Source organism: Coregonus clupeaformis, chromosome 1 (genome assembly GCF_020615455.1).
Source record: "Coregonus clupeaformis isolate EN_2021a chromosome 1, ASM2061545v1, whole genome shotgun sequence".
In the NCBI taxonomy this organism is placed as follows: domain Eukaryota; kingdom Metazoa; phylum Chordata; class Actinopteri; order Salmoniformes; family Salmonidae; genus Coregonus; species Coregonus clupeaformis.
Window position 1 is genome coordinate 91,171,919 of NC_059192.1, and position 19,469 is coordinate 91,191,387.

The 19,469-nt window shown below is 43.6% G+C and overlaps 2 protein-coding genes and 1 long non-coding RNA gene across 3 annotated transcripts in view; 2 read left to right on the forward strand and 1 right to left on the reverse strand.

The window, feature by feature from the left end:
- The window catches only part of kmt2e (lysine (K)-specific methyltransferase 2E), a 30,868-nt gene extending 17,449 nt beyond the window's left edge, over positions 1-13,419 (reverse strand). Inside the window, 1 exon segment of the mRNA XM_045223347.1 lies at positions 13,049-13,419. The gene's annotated coding sequence lies outside the window, so the exon portion shown is untranslated.
- A 3-nt stretch (positions 13,420-13,422) lies between these two features.
- LOC121579235 lies at positions 13,423-14,182 on the forward strand. Its single transcript, XR_006002881.2, has 2 exons — positions 13,423-13,457; positions 13,926-14,182. It is a non-coding gene; the product is annotated as an uncharacterized LOC121579235 (long non-coding RNA).
- A 3,312-nt stretch (positions 14,183-17,494) lies between these two features.
- Positions 17,495-18,858, forward strand: ndufb2 (NADH:ubiquinone oxidoreductase subunit B2). Its single transcript, XM_041893598.2, has 4 exons — positions 17,495-17,666; positions 18,040-18,184; positions 18,339-18,439; positions 18,753-18,858. The coding sequence occupies exons 1-3, from the start codon at positions 17,581-17,583 to the stop codon at positions 18,411-18,413; spliced, it is 306 nt and encodes a 101-aa protein (XP_041749532.2). The 5' UTR covers positions 17,495-17,580; the 3' UTR covers positions 18,414-18,439; positions 18,753-18,858.
- The last annotated feature ends 611 nt before the right edge of the window (positions 18,859-19,469 follow it).

Consider the following 19,469-nt stretch of genomic DNA (forward strand, 5'->3'; position numbering starts at 1 on the left):
GAAGAGAGCAGTAGGAGGAGGGACTAAATGGTAGGTTGACAGACAACAGAGGTAACCAATAGCCATTCCTGCTAACAGGCAATAATGCTATGCAAATAGATTAAATAGACCTGTCCCAATTACCCTATAAACAAACAGTTGGTGGTAATGTACAGGCCATTATAGCTTATAGCCGTTGTAATGCAATGCATGTGTCCAGACCGGAGCATATGTGCTGCCCCTGATACTGAGAGCACAGCGTTGTTGATAAGTGGGATTAGTGGGAGGGACACATGCCTAGACAGAGTTCACACCTCTGTGTGTGTGTGTGTGTGTGCACCAGCCCTCCAGCAGAGAGGGCTCATCTCAGACACACACATTTCAGGTTTACTAGATGGCGGAAACATTTTTACAGTCCCTTTAAACAGAAGGGCCCATATCACAGCCAGCTGTGTGTGGCTCAATTAACAATGGAATCCAATTGTTGGTGGAACATTTCCCCGTAACAATGGGGCACTTAGCCAGAACACTGAAATGACATACAACCGTTTTGTATTATCTCAAAGGCTCAGTATGTTTTGGTGTAGTAAAAATCCCTTCCTTCGGAAACAGGCCATCTGTTTCCAAGCGTTTTGCTGTGTTCATCTCTGCCTCTGTCTAAGGGAATCCTGCTGTCACTGCTCAGGAATGCACACACACATGCTCAGCTCACACACACACACACACACACCCCCCCGCACAGACAGATAAACCAAACCCCCTCCCCTTCTAGACCCTTGCACACATTCCTTTGCTGGGAGGCACCCACAGCCACGCGCATACACACACAGCTACAGCCACTGCACCAGGGCCAGACACATTCAAGCCTCACAAAAGGGGGGTTGGAAAAAAGGCTAACAAGTACAGTACAGCATTCCTGACTAAATCTGAGTGCTGTGACTGCCTCCGACGCTCCTCCCACTTCCTTTAGCGGAGCCGTCTGTCACACGGGACCAACATGCCAAAAAAAGCAGAGGAAAAAGACAAGCGCTCCCTCGCTCTTTCTCCACCTCGCTCCTTCTGCCCTCCCTCTCCGTGCCCCATCCACCCCACCACCACCGGATCTCTCTCTCTCTCCTCTCTGCACTTCCTAAATAAACCTCAGAGCATAGAAATGAAGGGGAGTGCCGCAGACAGGGCTCCTAATTACAAAGAGGCTGAGAGAGAGAGTGAGAGAGCAAGAGAGGGCACTTAAAGACACCTTCATTCAGCCAGATCCACTGCCGTTATGGAAACCCAAAAAGAGAGAGAGAGAGAGAAAATGGTGAATGAGGGGAAAGGGGAGAGATCTGGGAGGGGAGGGAGAGTACAGGAGGGAAAGGGGGAGAGAAAGAAAAAATGATAATGGCAGTAATACTAGCTAGTCAAGCGAGGAGGAAAGCTGTAGCACCCCACTCCCTCCCTCGTTCTGTCTGATGTTCGCTCATCTAAGATCTCACAGCGCTGCAGGGAGCCTTCCAAATGATCCATCTACCCTCTGTTTGGGAGAGGGGTGGGGGAGTCGCCCAAACTCCTGTATGGGTACTAGGGTTCCTTTAGCACAGGCAGGCACAGCAGCCTTCTGAGACTGGGTTGGAGAGTACAGCAGAGAGAGTTGAGCCCACTCTCCCCTCTTCTCATTCGCCCTACCCTCCTCTCCTCCCTTCCCCAATCTCCCCTCCTCACTAAGGACACAGTCACGTCATTGTGTGGGGAAATAGCGCTCCTTTTCAGACAGACCAGTCACTGAACTGAATTCAGCTCACACACACGCTCCCTCGTGCTAGGCTAGTTGGAGCCGCCGTACGTCAGAGCTTGTTTTCATTGAGGCTTTTTGGGCCAAGTCTCAGTGTTTGATTTTGAGCCGGGAGAAGAGAACGCTGGAAATAAAGATGGGATTCTAAATGAAGCTGCTCTCCTCCTTCCCTCCAAGTTCTGAACAGAGAGCTGAAGTGACTTCACACCATCCTCATAGGCTGAGTCATCGCAGCAGCCAGCCATGAGCGCACACACCCACCACCCCAAAATGAAGACACTCCTATACACTGGAAAAAGACACCATCAGAATGTCGCAACCCTTCTTTTCACAGTGCCCAAACAGGGTTACTCTCTGCATCAGCTGTCCTGTCCTTCATTAATCACTGTGCCCAAGCTGCCAGGGCTCCCTCTGTGCTTTATCTCTGAAGGTGAAGCCATTCATCAATAATACAGGACGTTGGGGATGTAGGCCTACAATGTGTGTATGCTTGTGTTAGAGATTGGGCACCACTAGTGGCCGTCAAAAGATGCCAGCAGACCATTGACAACTTATAGCGCAGCAGCAAACTGCACTGTATCCAGGCCCACTAAAAGGCATTGGGGAGAGAATGATATTGCTTTGTCCACATCCACGCTTTGCAGAGCACACTAACCACCACCAGCAGACAATGGCCCCAGGCCAGCACTCTGTGTGTGCGAGAGAGAGAGCGAGAGACAGTGTGCCCTAGAGGCTACTCTACACACATCACCCTACACACTTTGGGCTTGTACCCTGTCAAACGAACACACACACACACACACACACACACACACACACACACACACACACACACACACACACACACACACAGAGGGTAAAGGAGGGATCTTCAAAAACAGGGATTTTTGCATCTCCCATCTCAGGTGCAGGCTACAGCCAGCCAGCCAGGGTTTTCAGTGCAGTACAGCCCTGCTCTGGCCTACTCTCCCTCCGTACACACTCCTCTCCTCTCCCTAACACAGCACAGGCGGGCTCCACTTGACATTCTTACATTTGATAGGGATGACCGATGACAAACCAAATCATTGCTTGGCGCTGAGCTCGCCTGTGTGACTCAGTCTTGTCTATATTAGGAAAGAAAGCCCAACTACTCAAACCAAATAAAAGTGAGACTGACAGGCGCAAATGCAGCTTTTCTGTGCCTGGTGTTAATTGCAGAGAATTTAGAGACCCCGGCCATAGTATAGCAGTGTGTGGTTGTGTGTAACTGTCTGAAGGGGGAGGGGTCGGAATTTATCCACCAAAAGAACAGTCAGAGATCGGGCTGGGCGGTATACCATATTTTACGATATACCGGTATTGATGCACAGACCGGTTTGGGATTTACTTTACCTTCTATAACGGTATTTTAATGTTTGGTTTGTTAAATGTGATATGCCGTATGTAACATCCATTTTTAGTTTACACGCTACTTGAGTCATCCGTCTCTTCTCTCTCTCTCTCTCTCCAATGCCGCTTTCCACACAGACCTAGCCCCGCCCCCTGTCACTCAAGGAGCGCATTTGTTGTCGCTTGATCACGAGACACACTGCATGGTCAAAGCAGCACATGCAACAATGTTGATGACAATGTTTCCACATTGCTTCTTAATATAAATCCACAAGCGTTCTATAATTACACTATTGTAGTTTGTGTTTCTTACATCTGCAAACAGCTAGTCTTTTCTTAGCAAGTTTTAGCAAAATCGTGTTAGCCACTAATGCTAATCGCTAGTTAGCTAGCTAATAAATGTACCGAGTCAGAGCAAACACAGCTAGCTAACAAACTGATACCAGCAATGGCGTAGGCCTAAATCAGCATGTTGTTTGTGCAACAGTATCTTCTAAATCAAAAGAGGTATAGGCGAAGCATGGATATGTTGGCTACATGAAGAAACGTTTAATGTAGCCAAAGATTATAGGGTCCCATATCGATTATTTGCCAATATCGTGCAGCCCTACGTGGCAATGTGGAAATTATCTCAAATGAGAACAGTAAATGCAGAAATTGATTAAAATGCTGGAGATTATTTTTGGTTGAATTGAACAGTATAAAACAAATCAGAATGGAGAAAGACTCATTGAAATCACTTAGAATGTAGGTGTTGCCACCCTAGGGTCTCACACTACTCATAAAACAAATGTAGAACCTTTATTATAAAAAAACATTAAATACCGTCAAATAATGTAAACAATTTGAAAATATGATATTTTGGCCATATCGCCCAGCCCTGGTCAGAGACACTCAAGCCCCATTACAGCACTGTTCCATGATCGATTTCACGCCTGGCTCGCGCTGGCGTTATATCACCAACCACCACATCCACCCTCGCCTCCACTGAATCTGCCCAGTACCCAGACTGCCTTGCACTAAGTACAGTTGAAGTCGGAAGTTTACATACACCGTAACCAAATACATTTAAACCCATGTGCAGTTGCAAACCGTAGTCTGGCTTTTTTATGGCGGTTTTGGAGCAGTGGCTTCTTCCTTGCTGAGCGGCCTTTCAGGTTATGTCGATATAGGACTCGTTTTACTGCGGATATAGATACTTTTGTACCCGTTTCCTCCAGCATCTTCACAAGGTCCTTTGCTGTTGTTCTGGGATTGATTTGCACTTTTCACACCAAAGTACGTTAATCTCTAGGAGACAGAACGTGTCTCCTTCCTGAGCGGTATGACAGCTGCATGGTCCCATGGTGTTTATACTTGCGTACTATTGTTTGTACAGATGAACGTGGTACCTTCAGGCGTTTGAAAATTGCTCCCAAGGATGAACCAGACTTGTGGAGGTCTACAATATTTTTTTTCCTGGGGTCTTGTTTGATTTCCTTTGAATTTCCCATGATGTCAAGCAAAGAGTCACTGAGTTTGATGGTAGGCCTTGAAATACACCCACACGTACACCTCCAATTGACTCAAATGATGTCAATTAGCCTATCAGAAGTTTCTAAAGCCATGACATCGTTTTCTGGAATTTTCCAAGCTGTTTAAAGGCACAGTCAATTAGTGTATGTAAACTTCTGACCCACTGGAATTGTGATACAGTGAACAATTGTTGGAAAAATTACTTGTGTCGTGCACAAAGTAGATGTCCAAACCGACTTGCCAAAACTATAGTTTGTTAAAAAGAAATTTGTGGAGTGGTTGAAAACAAGTTTTAATGACTCCAACCTAAGTGAATGTAAACTTCTGACTTCAACTGCAGGTAGCGTTAGCATGTAGCACAGCAACAAGAAGTACAGCAACAAGAAGTGGACGGGGCTAGGGAAGTATCAGGATTGCTGTTGCAGCAGCCCCAGCCCAGGGCCAGCTATTTGGGAGGTAGTCTAACTAGCTAAAGGCCCATTTAACAGAAACTGGTTATCTGAACCCTGGCTCCCTCTTCTCCTCTTGTGTTTGACCTACGCAACTGTGCTGGGCCTCAGAGCAAGGCCAGCCTCCCATGGGCTACTAAGGGCCTGACTCTAGCCCAGGGGTGTCAAACTCATTTTAGCTCAGGGGCCACATGGAGGAAAATCTATTCCCAAGTGGGCCGGACCGGAAAAATCATGGTATATATATATAACTTAAAAACAACAACTTCAGATTGTTCTCTTTGTTTTAATACGATCAACATACAACATAAAGCTGGAGCCTGAGGACAGTGTGTCCAAAATAGTACAAGCACAACATCACTATTAATCATAAAACACCTCAAGTTATTTGAAAGTTCTGAGGACAAAGAACACACAAACACACAATGCCTCAGTGATTCACAGAAGTATATCACAGATCACAGAACTATATCAGGGTGTCATTTCTCAGGCAGAAATGTAGATAAAAATAATGAAATCCTGTTCCCCAAACAAGTGCAAGAACCACAGAGTCAAGAATAGGTTAAATATACAAATAAAATAAAATCAATTAAAAACAATAGCACATCAACATAAAAACATATAAACATAAAGCTGCAGCCTGAGGACAGTGTCCAAAAGCACAACATCACTATTAATCATAAAACACCTCAAGTTATTTGAAAGTTCTGAGGACAAAGAACACACAATGCCTCAGTGATTCACAGAAGTATATCACAGAACTATATCAGCGTGTCATTTCTCAGGCAGAAATGTAGATAAAAATAATGAAATCCTGTTCCCCAAACAAGTGCAAGAACCAGAGTCAAGAATAGGTTAAATATACAAATAAAATAAAATCAATTAAAAACAATAGCACATCAACATAAAAACATATAAACATAAATCTGAAAGCTCAAACTCCCGTAACAGTCTCGTTATTTTATCTTTGAACCGCTTCATGTCTGCCACATGTTGGGTCGCGCACACATTTTTCAGACAGGGGAAGTGAGCTGCATCACCACCGGCAAGTTGCGTCTCCCACAATGACAGCTTCAACTTGAAAGAACGTATGCTGTCATAATACTGCGTGACAACTTTGTTGCGCCCTTGCAGCTGTTTGTTCAAGTTATTCAGGTGCTCTGTAACATCCACCATAAATGCAAGGTCCTGCATCCATTCTGCGGAATGAAATTCTAACACTGGTTTGCCCTTTTCTTCAATGAACTGTTCAATTTCTTCTCGTAAATCAAAGAAACGCCTCAGCACAGCACCTCGGCTTAACCATCTTACCTCAGTGTGGTATGGCAGGCCATAGATGTGGTCTTTCTCTCTGAGAAGGCTGTCAAACTGACGGTGATTCAGGCTTCTGGATCGGATGAAATTAACAGTTTGGGTGACCACCTTCATGACGTTATCCATCTTTAATGACTTGCAACACAAAGCCTCCTGGTGCAAAATACAGTGAAAAGTCAAAAATCACGTCCTCCATTTGCAGATTGCACTTTCTCTCTGAACTTTGTCACAACGCCTGCTTTTTTCCCGATCATTGAGGGCGCACCATCTGTAGCCAGGCTGACAGCGCGGGACCAGTCCACTCCGACCCTGTCCAGCGCGCCGACGAGTGCGGTAAAAATATCAGCTGCTGTCGTTGTATCTGTCATCGGCACCAACTCCACGAACTCCTCGGTGACGGTCAATGTGTCATCAACTCCGCGGATGAAAAAAATGGCCAGTTGTGCAACATCTGTAATGTCCGTGCTTTCATCAATTGCAACCGAAAAACGCAATAAATGACTTTACTTTTTGCTTCAACTGGCTGTCCAAATCCACTGAAAGATCGGAAATCCTGTCTGCAACTGTGTTTCTTGTCAGGCTGATATTTGCAAAAGCCTGCCGCTTTTCAGGGCACACAATCTCCGCTGCCTTCATCATGCATGTTTTTACAAATTCACCCTCACTAAATGGTTTTGAAGCCACTGCGATTTCATTAGCAATGAGGTAGCTAGCTTTCACTGCAGCGTCACTGATGTCTCGGCTGTGAGTAAACACAGACTGCTGTTTCTTCAGACCCGCCAACAGTTCATTCACCTTCTCTCATCTCCGCTGTCCTTGAAAGTTGTCATATTTGTCGGCATGAAGACTCACATAGTGGCGACGAAGGTTATATTCTTTCAGCACTGCAACATGCTCTGAACACACCAAACATACAGCTTTCCCATTCAATTCAGTGAATAAATAGGATGACAATTTTTCTTGGAACACTCTGCGTCCACTTTTCTCTTTTTTGACAGAGACATATTGGGGCAATGAGGGTGCCAAAGCACATAATGTTAAAAGTAGAAGCCGTAATAAATATCGCGGGCAAAACGAAGTAGCTCATTGGCTGCACGTGCTTGACCTACTTGCTCTGCCCCGGTATAAACAGTTTGCTTGCTTAACACAATTGCTATTTCGCCATCCAGTGTACGCAATTGGAACAGCAGTTTATTTTATTGAAAAATTGCAGCGCATTTTTATACTTTACAAAAATATTATAATTTATTTTTTTATTTTTTTCAAAATCATCTCGCGGGCCGGATTAAACCCGTTTGCGGGCCTGATCCGGCCCGCGGGCCGGACGTTTGACACCCCTGCTCTAGCCCTACACAGACAGGGAGGACACTGGAGCCACAGAGCCAGGCAGCCCCATAGGGTAAAACTCCCTAGGCTGGCAGTGTACTGCTGTCAGCCAGGTATATCTATACAGATGATACCGTTTCAGGATGGAGTCTGTTGTTCTCCAGGGACAGAAGGAGCAACACAAACACAAGTGGCACTCTTTACAGTGGAGGGTGAGGCAGGCAGAGGGGAAGTCAATAGATTCTCACCAGCTCCGTTGAGCTGTGGCCTTCTTCTGTCCTACCCTGCACTGCTTTCGATATAGCAGACTAGCAGTAAACATCCTGTATAATGAACTCCTTCACTTCCTCACTCTGCGGCCCACTGTCCTGGCTATTGGCAGCTCGAAAAGCCAACCTGGGGTTGAGGTGAAAGGAAAGGTTTCACCCGAGACAGCAGAGAGAGCTCCCTGCCAAGCACTCCTCTGTCCCCCAGGGGGGAGTGGCAGGCAGGCAGGCCACCTCTCCCTGTCAACACAGCCAGCAAAACACACACACCATATCAGGTATTTACAGCTGTGCAATAGTGTGCAGAGAGGGGTACACACCAGGGGGAGCGAGAAGAGAGAACCAGAGAAGGAAGTGTGAGTCAGTGTGTGAGGCAACTTTGAATATGGTGCAGTTAGGGAGACTGTTACAATGCTACGAGACCGTGACATGGTTATAATAGCATGACTGCCACGCAGCAAGAAGCGCTCCAGTCAGTGCATGACGTCTAGCACCACGACAGAGGCCACTGTCCCTTTAAGAGGAAGAAGAGGTTGGTGGCTGGGGATTGTGTATTATGGATCAGCCTCTGATTACACACAGCAGGCCCGCTCTCATCCAGTATTCATAACATGTTCACACAAAAGTGAGAAATGTTTACTGTATTCAGAGAGGCCAGCCTTGAGGGAAACAGTAGCTTTTATTTACAGTGCCAGCTACATCCATACACACAGGCCTCGTTACTTGTCAGAGGGTTCCAGCCTGCAGTTGTCCTGATGAAGGGCGCGGTTCAAACTGGTGTCTATTTTACCTCCCGACAGAGAGGCCCAAGTCTCCCAGGGCCTCCCTCCATCTAGTCACGCTATGCTGTGGTAAGACTAGAGGGAGCAGTGTACAGCAGTCTGAGGCCTTACTTTGCCCCCACTGTTGACAGACATTTGTGAAACATGCACCTGTGTCTGTGAAAAGAAAGATGGGGAGTCACAAGCAAATGAGTGCCTGTATCAGAGTGTCAGTCAGTCAGCTGTGGCAGCGATGGTAGCCTACACAGCTTTCTCACTAGGCTCCTCTAGAGAAAGAAAGAGAGCAGCTGCACAGCCTCACTGTGGTGAAAACTGAAAACACTTCTCTGCCTCCAATAATTTGTCCTCCTGTCCTCGATTGGCAGAGGGGGAATTAAGACAACCCTCGCCTGGAGAACCAAAACAGAATAGATTAATGGCAGTCTCTCCTGCCAGCCTCCATCCAAGATGGCCACAAATCTGGGTAATTTCCTGTTAATGTAAGGAGGAGTCTCTTCTTACAAGGCTATGGCAACATGGTGTCATGAGGGAAAGGGAGGCATTTGGACAGAGGCTGCCAAGTTTCCACCACAAAGAAGTATCCAGCTTTTTCGGTTTGTCTCACAGGCCAGTAGGGAGGAGGGAATGGAGCAGTGTAGAGCTGCCTGCCTCACACCATCACAAAGCTAGAGCCACCACCAGGGGATTGAGCCACACTACTGGGAATGGGGCCTGAGCTGATGGAAAAATGTCATAACACATGAAAGGAAAGACGTACACTGTCAAGAGAAGATTGTTCGGGCAATGTGGAGTGATGTGTGTGAGGGGTAGCCAGGCAAGTTTAAAAAGCCTTGTGGGGCACTGGGGCTCCTTGTCATTTCTATGAGGGGTGATATAGAGCTCCTCACTTGCCAGATGTGTGTTACCATGCACTTCCAACACTTTCACCAAAACAACAGACAACACAAAAAAACCTGGCCATTTATTTTCATTGTTGGATTATTTGTGAAGGGTTTTTGATGATGGACATCTGTTCTGAGCCTGAGGAGCTGAGGGGGGAGGGGCAAGAGGAGGGCAGCAGGTCTTTGTCACAGCTGTTGTTTCACAAAACTGACCCTAAAGACCCCCATTCCCCCTTCACAAAACGTAAGGCCTCTGACCACCAGGTATGCCTTGGGAAACAGCCCATTGTTTATCTATTCATGTGAATGTGAATTAGGCACATTTTCTGAATTGGAAAATACGTGAGAATAATTATCCTATGTTCCAAATTTCCTCTAAGAGCTAGGCCTAACCACACTGAAATCTTCCTAGCTAATTTAATGACAGTTTCTAGTACTAGTCATACCTGAACACTGGTAAATATTACACAAGCACACAGTTCCAGACAATGACACACATCATGGTTGTTGTGACCTGCTTGCTCTATAGTTCATATCCACAATCAGTATCATGCTTTCCTCCTCAGTCGAGCTGACCTTTAGATAATCACTACTAATTAACTACTTACATGCTTACCCCATAAAATATAATTGATGTTTCATGAACCTACCATTCTACCATAGTGAGAGAGGGTAGCCTAATGATAGTGAGTTATGAGATATTAAAAAAATCCGTCATTTGCTGCTTTCTACCTTGCTGTGTGGCTGGATAAATTGAAAGACAAACACATTAGTTAGACTAGTAGCCTACTTACTGTTAAATGTGGTAACTTGGTCCAACTTGTCAGAAAAGGGTGGGAATGTTTAGTGTTGGACAAAGCATGAGGTCAAATTAGAGTGGGGGTGGCAATAAACCTAATTGTTCTTTATACAAAGTGCAGCATCCTATTATGCAACTCCTCAATATGACAACCTGACAATAACATAGTCAAATTCAGCAACTACAATAACTCTGACCTGCTGTATATTGCGTTGTCGTAGTAGTATCTGTATATACATCCTGCATACTCTTCAAATACAATGCACCACGAAGCACGATATTAGCAAAGATATGTGATTGAACGACATGAGGGGAAAAACGATTAGCTAACTAGATAGTTGGCCGGCGAATCTCAAACTATTATGAGCAGACAAATGTATTTTTGTATTAAACGCGGACATTGCCATTCTTTTAAATGTACGACAGAAAGCAGTCCTTATTAATCTATCGTATTGTGCACTAGCTTGCCCGTGAGTGTGTCGGCGCTGCAGTCAGCTCAGCCGATAGGGGTGTGGAGGGCTGAACATAGCTATTAAATTACCACAACATCAAGCCAAGCCGCCATTTTCATAGCGCTTTTCTAAGGACAGCGAGAAAACCGTGTAACTGGGGGACCCTCGCCACGAGAAGAAAATCCCCAAGAAAGCAATCAATCGTCTGTTTCACACATTCTTACTTAAGTATCAAATCTGTCGATACCGTCTGTGTAGTTATTATTTGACAAATGAATATCTCGTCGATAATTTAGCTCGCTTGTTAGCTAAAACTAGCCACGCTAGCTGCAATGGCTTTCAAAGCTACAAAACGTTGGCTAGCGCGTCTCGGCAAAGGAACCATTTTCTCAGGCTACGTAGCTAGCGGCTAACAAATTACATTGGGCAGCTTCGTCTTTAAAAAAATGCCAGGTCATAAATACACAAGTTAGTTACAGTATAAATATTTGAAGCTTGTACTACTACCAGACTGCTACATCAGTTGTTACAGTACTTAGCTAGCTAATATTAGCGTTCGAACTGCGGTAACGCTGGCCAACGAGGGCTAGAACCTGGAAAGATTAGCTAGCTAAGATAGTAAGGCAACTTGCACATCCTGGTGTGGACAATGCGCAATGTTAACACACCTGCTGAATATCCATTCTCGCAGTTAATGATTTCCCTTTGAAATAACATTGAGTCAATCTATTGTAACCAATCGCACAGTTTAAACGGCCATAGAGGCTACATTGTCAGAGGCAAGATTTCCCGATTTTAGTATGGTCCCCTCCCCCCACGTTTGCAGCAGTTAAACTACATACCCTCTGAATCTAAATTAAGGGATGCAATGCATTTGTCAGCTAGTTAGCAACAAAATAGAATGGTGGGAGTTTATTGGCCCAATAGCCGTTTGTTCATCTCGTGACTGAGGCCTCTAGTTTTATATATATTTAAAAAATGTATTTACACAATTGTGGACATGCGATTTAACTTTCAACAGAAATATAATGCAACTACAATTTCCAGCGATAATTATACGTAGTCTTTAGTAATCTAGCTGTGTATGTAAACAAAAGCCCTGTCGATGCCCTCTGCGCAACACCACATTTTGTGGACTTGCTGGCTAGTTATTCATAAACGGAAATAACCCTTCCTATGATCAACAAGAAGCGCACTTCCAACCACATATGAAGCCAGTCCAACAAATACTTCAATACAATTCATGGTTTACTTGTTCTGTAAGTACAATTTTACCATTAGCCTATTGCATGGGAACCTGACCATCCTTTGGGGGCTGGTTGAAAAAGAGAGCGGGGTAGTTTTTCATACCACCTAGTTAGCTAGCTAACGTTACGTTTGACTGCAACAGCATACTGACATTGCAGGTATAACTAACTAACCAAAATAGTTAATGTTTGATAAAGTATTGCTTCCCTTTCTCTTCATTAACAAACAATCACATTTAGTTATTCAACTGCATTAGCTAAGTAAGCTTGCTAACGTTTCAGAAGCAGACAGTTGAATCTAAAATTCAAACGCGCTAACGTTGGCTAGCTCACCAATGTCTAACTATCAAATGATAATAGTTGCTAGCCAGTTAACACCAGCTAACGTTACACCAACAAAACAACTCTAATTCAGGACTAACAAATTCTGAAAAAAGTGGCTCACTTATATTGAAAACGGATTTGATACCAGAAAGCTAGTTATTATAAACTTCCATCTAGCTACAGCATCGCACGTAGCTAACGTTACTAGCTACTGTAGGTAGCCATGAGAAACCAAGTCGGTAAGCTGGCTAGCTAGACTAACTTAATGAGCTCTTGAAACTAAGACAACGTATGAGGTAGTTTTAAAGCGTTTTACTTACCGTTAAAGTCCACTGTAGATACCCTGAATAAAGAAACAGGGACCTGGGTGAGACCCCCGTCGCTAGAGCCTCGCTCTGCACAACCAAAACAATAGCTACTTCACTCCACACTGCGGCTCTATAAGGTTTTAAAATGTTTACACTGATAGCAGTCTTCTTGAGACTCCCCCTACTGTAATTAATGTTATTTGGTAGTTATTGGAACCCAATAATGACAGTCAGTTCCGAACCGTTAAAATTGTGTCTTACCTACGCCGACTGTTGGAAATTAGATCCCCTCTACCCTGTCTCTTTTCCCTTTGCAAAAATGGCGGCCCTGGCAGGACTGTCGTGACTCCGCCTCCTCCAGCCCCATCAACCCCTAACCCGAGCCCCGCCCCTACACTCTCCGGGGTCCTCGAGCCCAAGATTGCAGGGGCGCCGTGAAAGGAGAGTTGGCTACATGCGCGTTCACGCGTCCGATGCCCTGCCTGTTCTGTAGTTTTGTGTCTGTAGTCCAAATCTTGCCACTGTCTGATGCCACTATGCAGGATTTATGTGAGTTCAGTTGCAACGAGTTGGTTCTAGAAAATGACCTATATATATTTATAAACTGGGTGGTTCGAGCCCTGAATGCTGATTGGCTGACAGCAGTGGTATATCAGACCATATACCACGGGTATGACAAAACATTTATTTGTACTACTCTATCTATGTTGGTAACCAGTTTACAATAACAATAAGGCACCTCGGGGGTTTGTGTTATATGGCCAATATACCACAGCTAAGGGCTGTATCCAGGCACTCCACGTTGCGTCGTGCTTAAGAACAGCCCATAGCCGTGGTATATTGGCCATATACCACCCCCTCCTGCCTTATTGCTTAATATATATTTAAAATTACAATAAATCCTCTTGCTTATAATCCTAATTTATACAACATGATCTCCAAACTTCATTTATAGTCATACGTTCAACAACTCATTAAAAATGAATCCATTGCCATGAATAGAATAATATACCTCTTTATTGTCAATTAAAAAATTTCATAAACATTTACATTTTCCTTCAACTGCTTGAAAGATCAAGCAACATGGTGCAACACAAAATTACAATACATGACAGACAATATATTTTTCCCTCCACAGATGCTGTCATGAAGCGCTTCCCGGATGCAACAAAGGGACAAGTGGGAACGGCTTAAAACAGTAAAATGGCTGAATTGAGAAGCAATGAGAGGAAAAAAAAAACATTAATAGGATTCAATTACATTTTTTGTGTCGTTTTTTGGTTCTGTTTTATTACCATAACTAAAAGTATCACTGAAATAATGCTCCGTAACACATATTGTTAACATGTATTGTCACGTATAAGGGATGAATATGTAATAAACATTTGAATACTATGTGTCACACATATATAAGCATATAATAGTCCTGTGTAGCTCAGTGGGTAGAGCATGGCGTTTGCAACGCCAGGGTTGGGGGTTCGTTTCCCACGGGGGACCAGTATGAAAAAAATGTATGCACTCACTAACTGTAAGTCGCTCTGGATAAGAGCGTCTGCTAAATGACTAAAATGTAAAACAATACAAGGCATAGCCTAAACTCTCATGTACATAGTTCTGTATATAGTTTTTCTTTTCAGCTCACGTGTTTTCTTTTCAACATGTATCTGAGAACAATTTGTACACTTTGATGTGTGAGGGTGTACATTTGGGTAGTCAGTGCTTGACTTGGGCAGAATTTACCGGAGCTGAGTACCGGCACCTCAAATGTTCTACTGCTTGAAATCCTGCACCTCCTATAGAATATTAGCTTAAAAGTATTGTGGAGATCCTGCACCTAAATATAAACAGTACCCAAAATGAGTACTGGCACCTACAGTATTTCAGTCCAAGTCAAGCACTGTGTGTGTAGTCAATGCTGTTTCTTAGCAGCCAAGGACAAAGTCCTGTTGCTTTTATAACTTCCTCTCGAGGAACTTGTTGAATTGTCAGCCCTTTCCCTCCTGTTTCCCACTTCTCTTAACTGCAAAGCAATCTGATGTGCTTTTGTCAACCATATGACCATGATGTCTGGCACAGAGACATACCATGTTCTATATCTATGGTCTGGCATCTCACCACCGCTCATGTCACAAAGATTCCTTCATTCAAGTGCTCTTTTCACTTTTATAGATGATCCTACTGCAAAATGTGAAACTTTATTAAAATAGTAAAACAAAAATAGATATTGTATTGTCACTTTGAGGTCCATGACGTGCCTTTTGTATCTGCTACAAATAAAACAAACTAATGAATTGCAATTATTAGGCCCTAGTTACCAGAGTTTGAAATGAGTATCTAAATCTGCTGCCCAACTCAGTAGGAGGAAACATATCTTATGTAACCCACTTATACAAGAGCCCATGGTAAGGGATGGTGGGGGGGGGGGGCAGGTAGTACTGACCAAGTAATATCAACACAATCTACAAATGCATGCATCATGTGCTATTGTTACCAAGTACATTTCGCTCATAATTGCTGTTACAGTATTCCAGTCTTCCAAAGAAACTGTACTATTCTTATGAATACATGTTACATGTAGGCCTAGCTCAATAATACTCAGAACAATGCGTATAGGCTACAATGAAGAGGTCAAGGCAAACTGATCGTTGCATGTTTAAAGTAAAATGTCTCCATGTCCAATTTTCAAAGTATTTAATGCACACAGATGAATTTTCTAAAGAGGTGCGTCCAACTGTGCAACAATGTATCTAAAAATCCGTTGGACATCAGTGTACGTGTCGTTCGAATTAAGGCGAAGATACAGTGGCTCCTGCGAATCTTCCAGTCCTGTTCACATATACAGTCAATGCCTGTTCACATCACATTACAGTTCGACCTCCCCTCCCCCAGTGAGATGTAGCCAAACCGCAACCCCGCGCGCACGCGTAATACTGAAATTGAACTCGCAGTTTGCTCGGATTTCTCGTCTGTTGGTTGAATCAAATCGTCTTGACAGAGTAGATGAGCCTTCATAACTGCTACAACTACAATCCTTTTCGGAAACCTTATAGCGAACGTAGGTGATATTGTACAGCAGTTGTTGGGCTATAATACGGTATATATATATATATTTTTTTTTTTGTAGGGTGTAGGGTTATCATTATTACAATATTTGGAGACGTTATCAAGAAGTAGCCTAGTTTGCGGCCAGTTCGATTGAGATGAGATTAGGTGGTAAAATCTAGGGTTAACTCGATTTCGCAAAATGGCGTTCTTGTTTTGATAGATTGACATTGCTCTCAACCAATGATGCATGAATAGGGCTGTTTTTGCAGAAATGGTTGGCTTCTGATGACATCATTCGGACATCGGTTGTAGGCGGGTTCTGAGCTGTGAGGGGAGAGTGGCGCAACCGGAGAACTTGCAGAGCCAGACGCCATTAGAGATGAGTCAAGAAAAACAATGCGTTGAAATGTAAGATAAATACGGGATGAGCAATATTACTGTTCGGCGATAGGAATTACTCAAATGAACTCGCCATTCAACGTATTGTATGCAGAAAGGTATAGATCACTTTGCGTAGTTTTGTGAAATTGCAACAACGTAGTAGTGGCAAATAAGATGGCGCCTGCCGTTAACGATCATGCACGTGCATAAAGCGCACTCCCGAGATGAATGCGGAAAGCATAGTTTCTAAACCAGTACTGGCTTGGCGGAAAGTCTTGTTTGGTATTTCCTGTTTTGGCATTTAAACCGAGGATGCAGACTGACGAGCCATCTTATCTACACAAGTCGAAGGATGGATGGAAAGTAACGGTCAATGTCTATGAAAATGTAAAAGTGGCCAACAAAAGCTGAACTGAACACTGGCATGAAAGGGAAGAGATTTCATTTTCTGCAGGATTTTAAAGTAACAATTATTCGATTACAGCTGGATACATTACAACTGATGGAACGCGAAGTTAATTGAACCTTTGATATTTTAGTAAGATTTTCCTTACGGACAAAAGCAACTGTCAAATCGCTTAGCTGTTGATAGGGAGCTTAGAGCTTGTCCGCCATGTTGTCCCACTCGGTTCTCTTATTCATTAATCAGTAAATGGCGCACAGACTCTTCACAATTACCCCAGAGAAGAATTGCTCTAGTAATTTAAATGGTCATTAACTATTTGTACCAGTTATGCCTGTCTTTTGTCACTTGATTATTCATTAAACCTGACTGCCGTCATATAATTTCCTTTCCACCAGAATTTACTATATTGGATGCAAAACAAACGCACTCCATTTTCTACTACTATGCTACTGCGCACCACTCACCCATGTCATGGAAGACATAAACATCAAAGCAAAGGAAGGAGATGCATGACGTTCCAACATAAAACCTGTAATCAAGAGGAAGGAAATTGGAATGACCACCAACCGTCCTTGCTCAATTGTCAGTTTCTGATCGTTGGCACAGAAGCACGCATGCATTAATTCACAATGTCACAACACAATCTTCCAGGTCTGGAAAGCAGCATTACATTTTCAAATGTATGAAAAAATACAAATTTACCCCATTATTTACTATACGATTCACTTTTAATTAAGAGTTACATACATAGATGCATAAAAAAAAAAAGTAAACTTCTGTAACTACCTAATATACACATACATATAAAGGGCTTTGTCTCCATCTAGTGTGCAAAAGTGGAAACGACACGAGTCGATAACTTCATCTGGACCAATCATAGCGCTCGTTGTTGGTAGGTCGCCCTCTGTGTCAAGGTGGAAGGACATTTTGAGAAAACAACACTGGGGAAAGAAAAAAAACGATGTCTTCTTTAGGAAGGGCCATGGGTGTCCTTAGGGCCGGGACGCAGCTTCTTACACGTGGACCTCTGAAAATTGTAACCCGAAAGTAAGTAACGTTACTGGGTGTTATAATGTAAACGTTAGCTAACAGCTTGGTAGCTATGTGCTAACTTCGTAAGGTTGAATTCAATATCGTCCTTCATAACTAAAGAAAGCTTCATTCACACGTCAGCTGAGTTGTACACATTCGTCACATGCTCACGTTCTTAGCTATAAACAGTAACGTTAGGCTACAACTTTATGACTAGCTAACGTTAGCAGTCTGACAATAGGCCTACTAAACAGGTGTCCAGAGGGAGGCGCCATGATCAGATGTTAACCCACTGGTTTGTTGGGTTTCATCAAATGTGTAGAGCGAAGCTACATCATACTGGTATAAAGTGAGTCTCTCAGTGCTCTGGTTTTCTGTTTCCTTTCAGAGCTGGTGGTGGACCACACATAGAGGCCCAGTACAGGCAATTCCCACAACTCACCAAGAGCCAGACGTTCCAAGCAGAGCTCCTCAGCAGTGCCATGTGGTTCTGGATCCTGTGGCACTGCTGGCATGACCCAGATGCAGTAATGGTGAGTTGAATGTAGATTAGGCTCCTAATCATAGCTATGTCTGGTATGTCCTGTCCCATCTAGTTTTGGCGGTTCATAGACGAAAGGATGGAGACAAAGCCGGTGTCTGTCAGGCAGACTTAAAACCCCATGATGCCTCTTCTCTCTCTCTCAGGGTCACTTCCCATGGCCTGATGCGTCCGCATGGACAGATGAGGAACTGGGGATCCCAGCTGACGATGAGGAATGAGGTGCTCTCCACCCCACTGACTCCAGGTGTGCCTTGTCCTCTACACTACTGCTGCATCAGTGTTCTCAACCACAGGATCTGTGACAATGAGAATGTCTTGTCCTCTGATGAAAGCTTGTGTTCATCACACAACGGAAGTCATACATTGATGGGAAATTAATTATTATTGTCAGTACAGTAATGCAATTGTGTAGGCTATTGTTCAAGCACTATAGCCCTTCTGTATCAGGATGCCAATATGCCCATTTCAATTAGGTTATTTACCGTAGCAGTGGCATTGTTTGAAACCATAGGTGTAAGTATATTCTAATATTTCTTCTCTATTTCTTGCATTTCTAGACCTTATGTGGGCCCGGTTGCTACCCAAGTCTACCTGGAGGTCACAAGGGTGTCCCGAGAGGCTTTGTTGTACATAGACCAACAAATAAAATTCAATTTATCCTAACACATCTTTGGGGTGTGTACATATGGAACTCAATGACTGTTTTTGAATGTGTATAATAACTAATTTTTAGTCCTAGTTTCGTGTAAAAAAAAAAGTCAATTTAACAGAAACAGTTCATTTTTATATTTACAGGTTATTTTTGAAATGAAACATTCAAGTGTCACAGTAAGCCAGTGTTTGTATGGTTCATTGTTAAATCATAAATCAAACCATCTGAAGGACTAATGCACAGAGAGAAGAAACGTGACCATCGATCGAAAACACAAATAGATCTGCATGTAAGAGTTTACGGTAAATACTGTACAATGAATGAGAGAAGTGATGCTAATAACAAACCCTGCCTGCAGGCTAGCGCTCGTGCTTATTATTACACAGACGAGTGGTGAGGACTTGGAACGTGCAATAAGAGTTCAAAGGTGAAAGTGTAGTGTTCGAAGAAATGTCTGGCAATGTGATTAAACACTGTATTCCGTGGAGGGGAAGACATGAAAGTGTAATCTTTGTGTCATGATTAGGTGAAATATCTCATTAGGGGCTGAGCGATAGACCACAATTACACCAAGGTCAGGTGCACTGCAGGTTAAATCATAGCACAGCTTTCAAGTCAGACT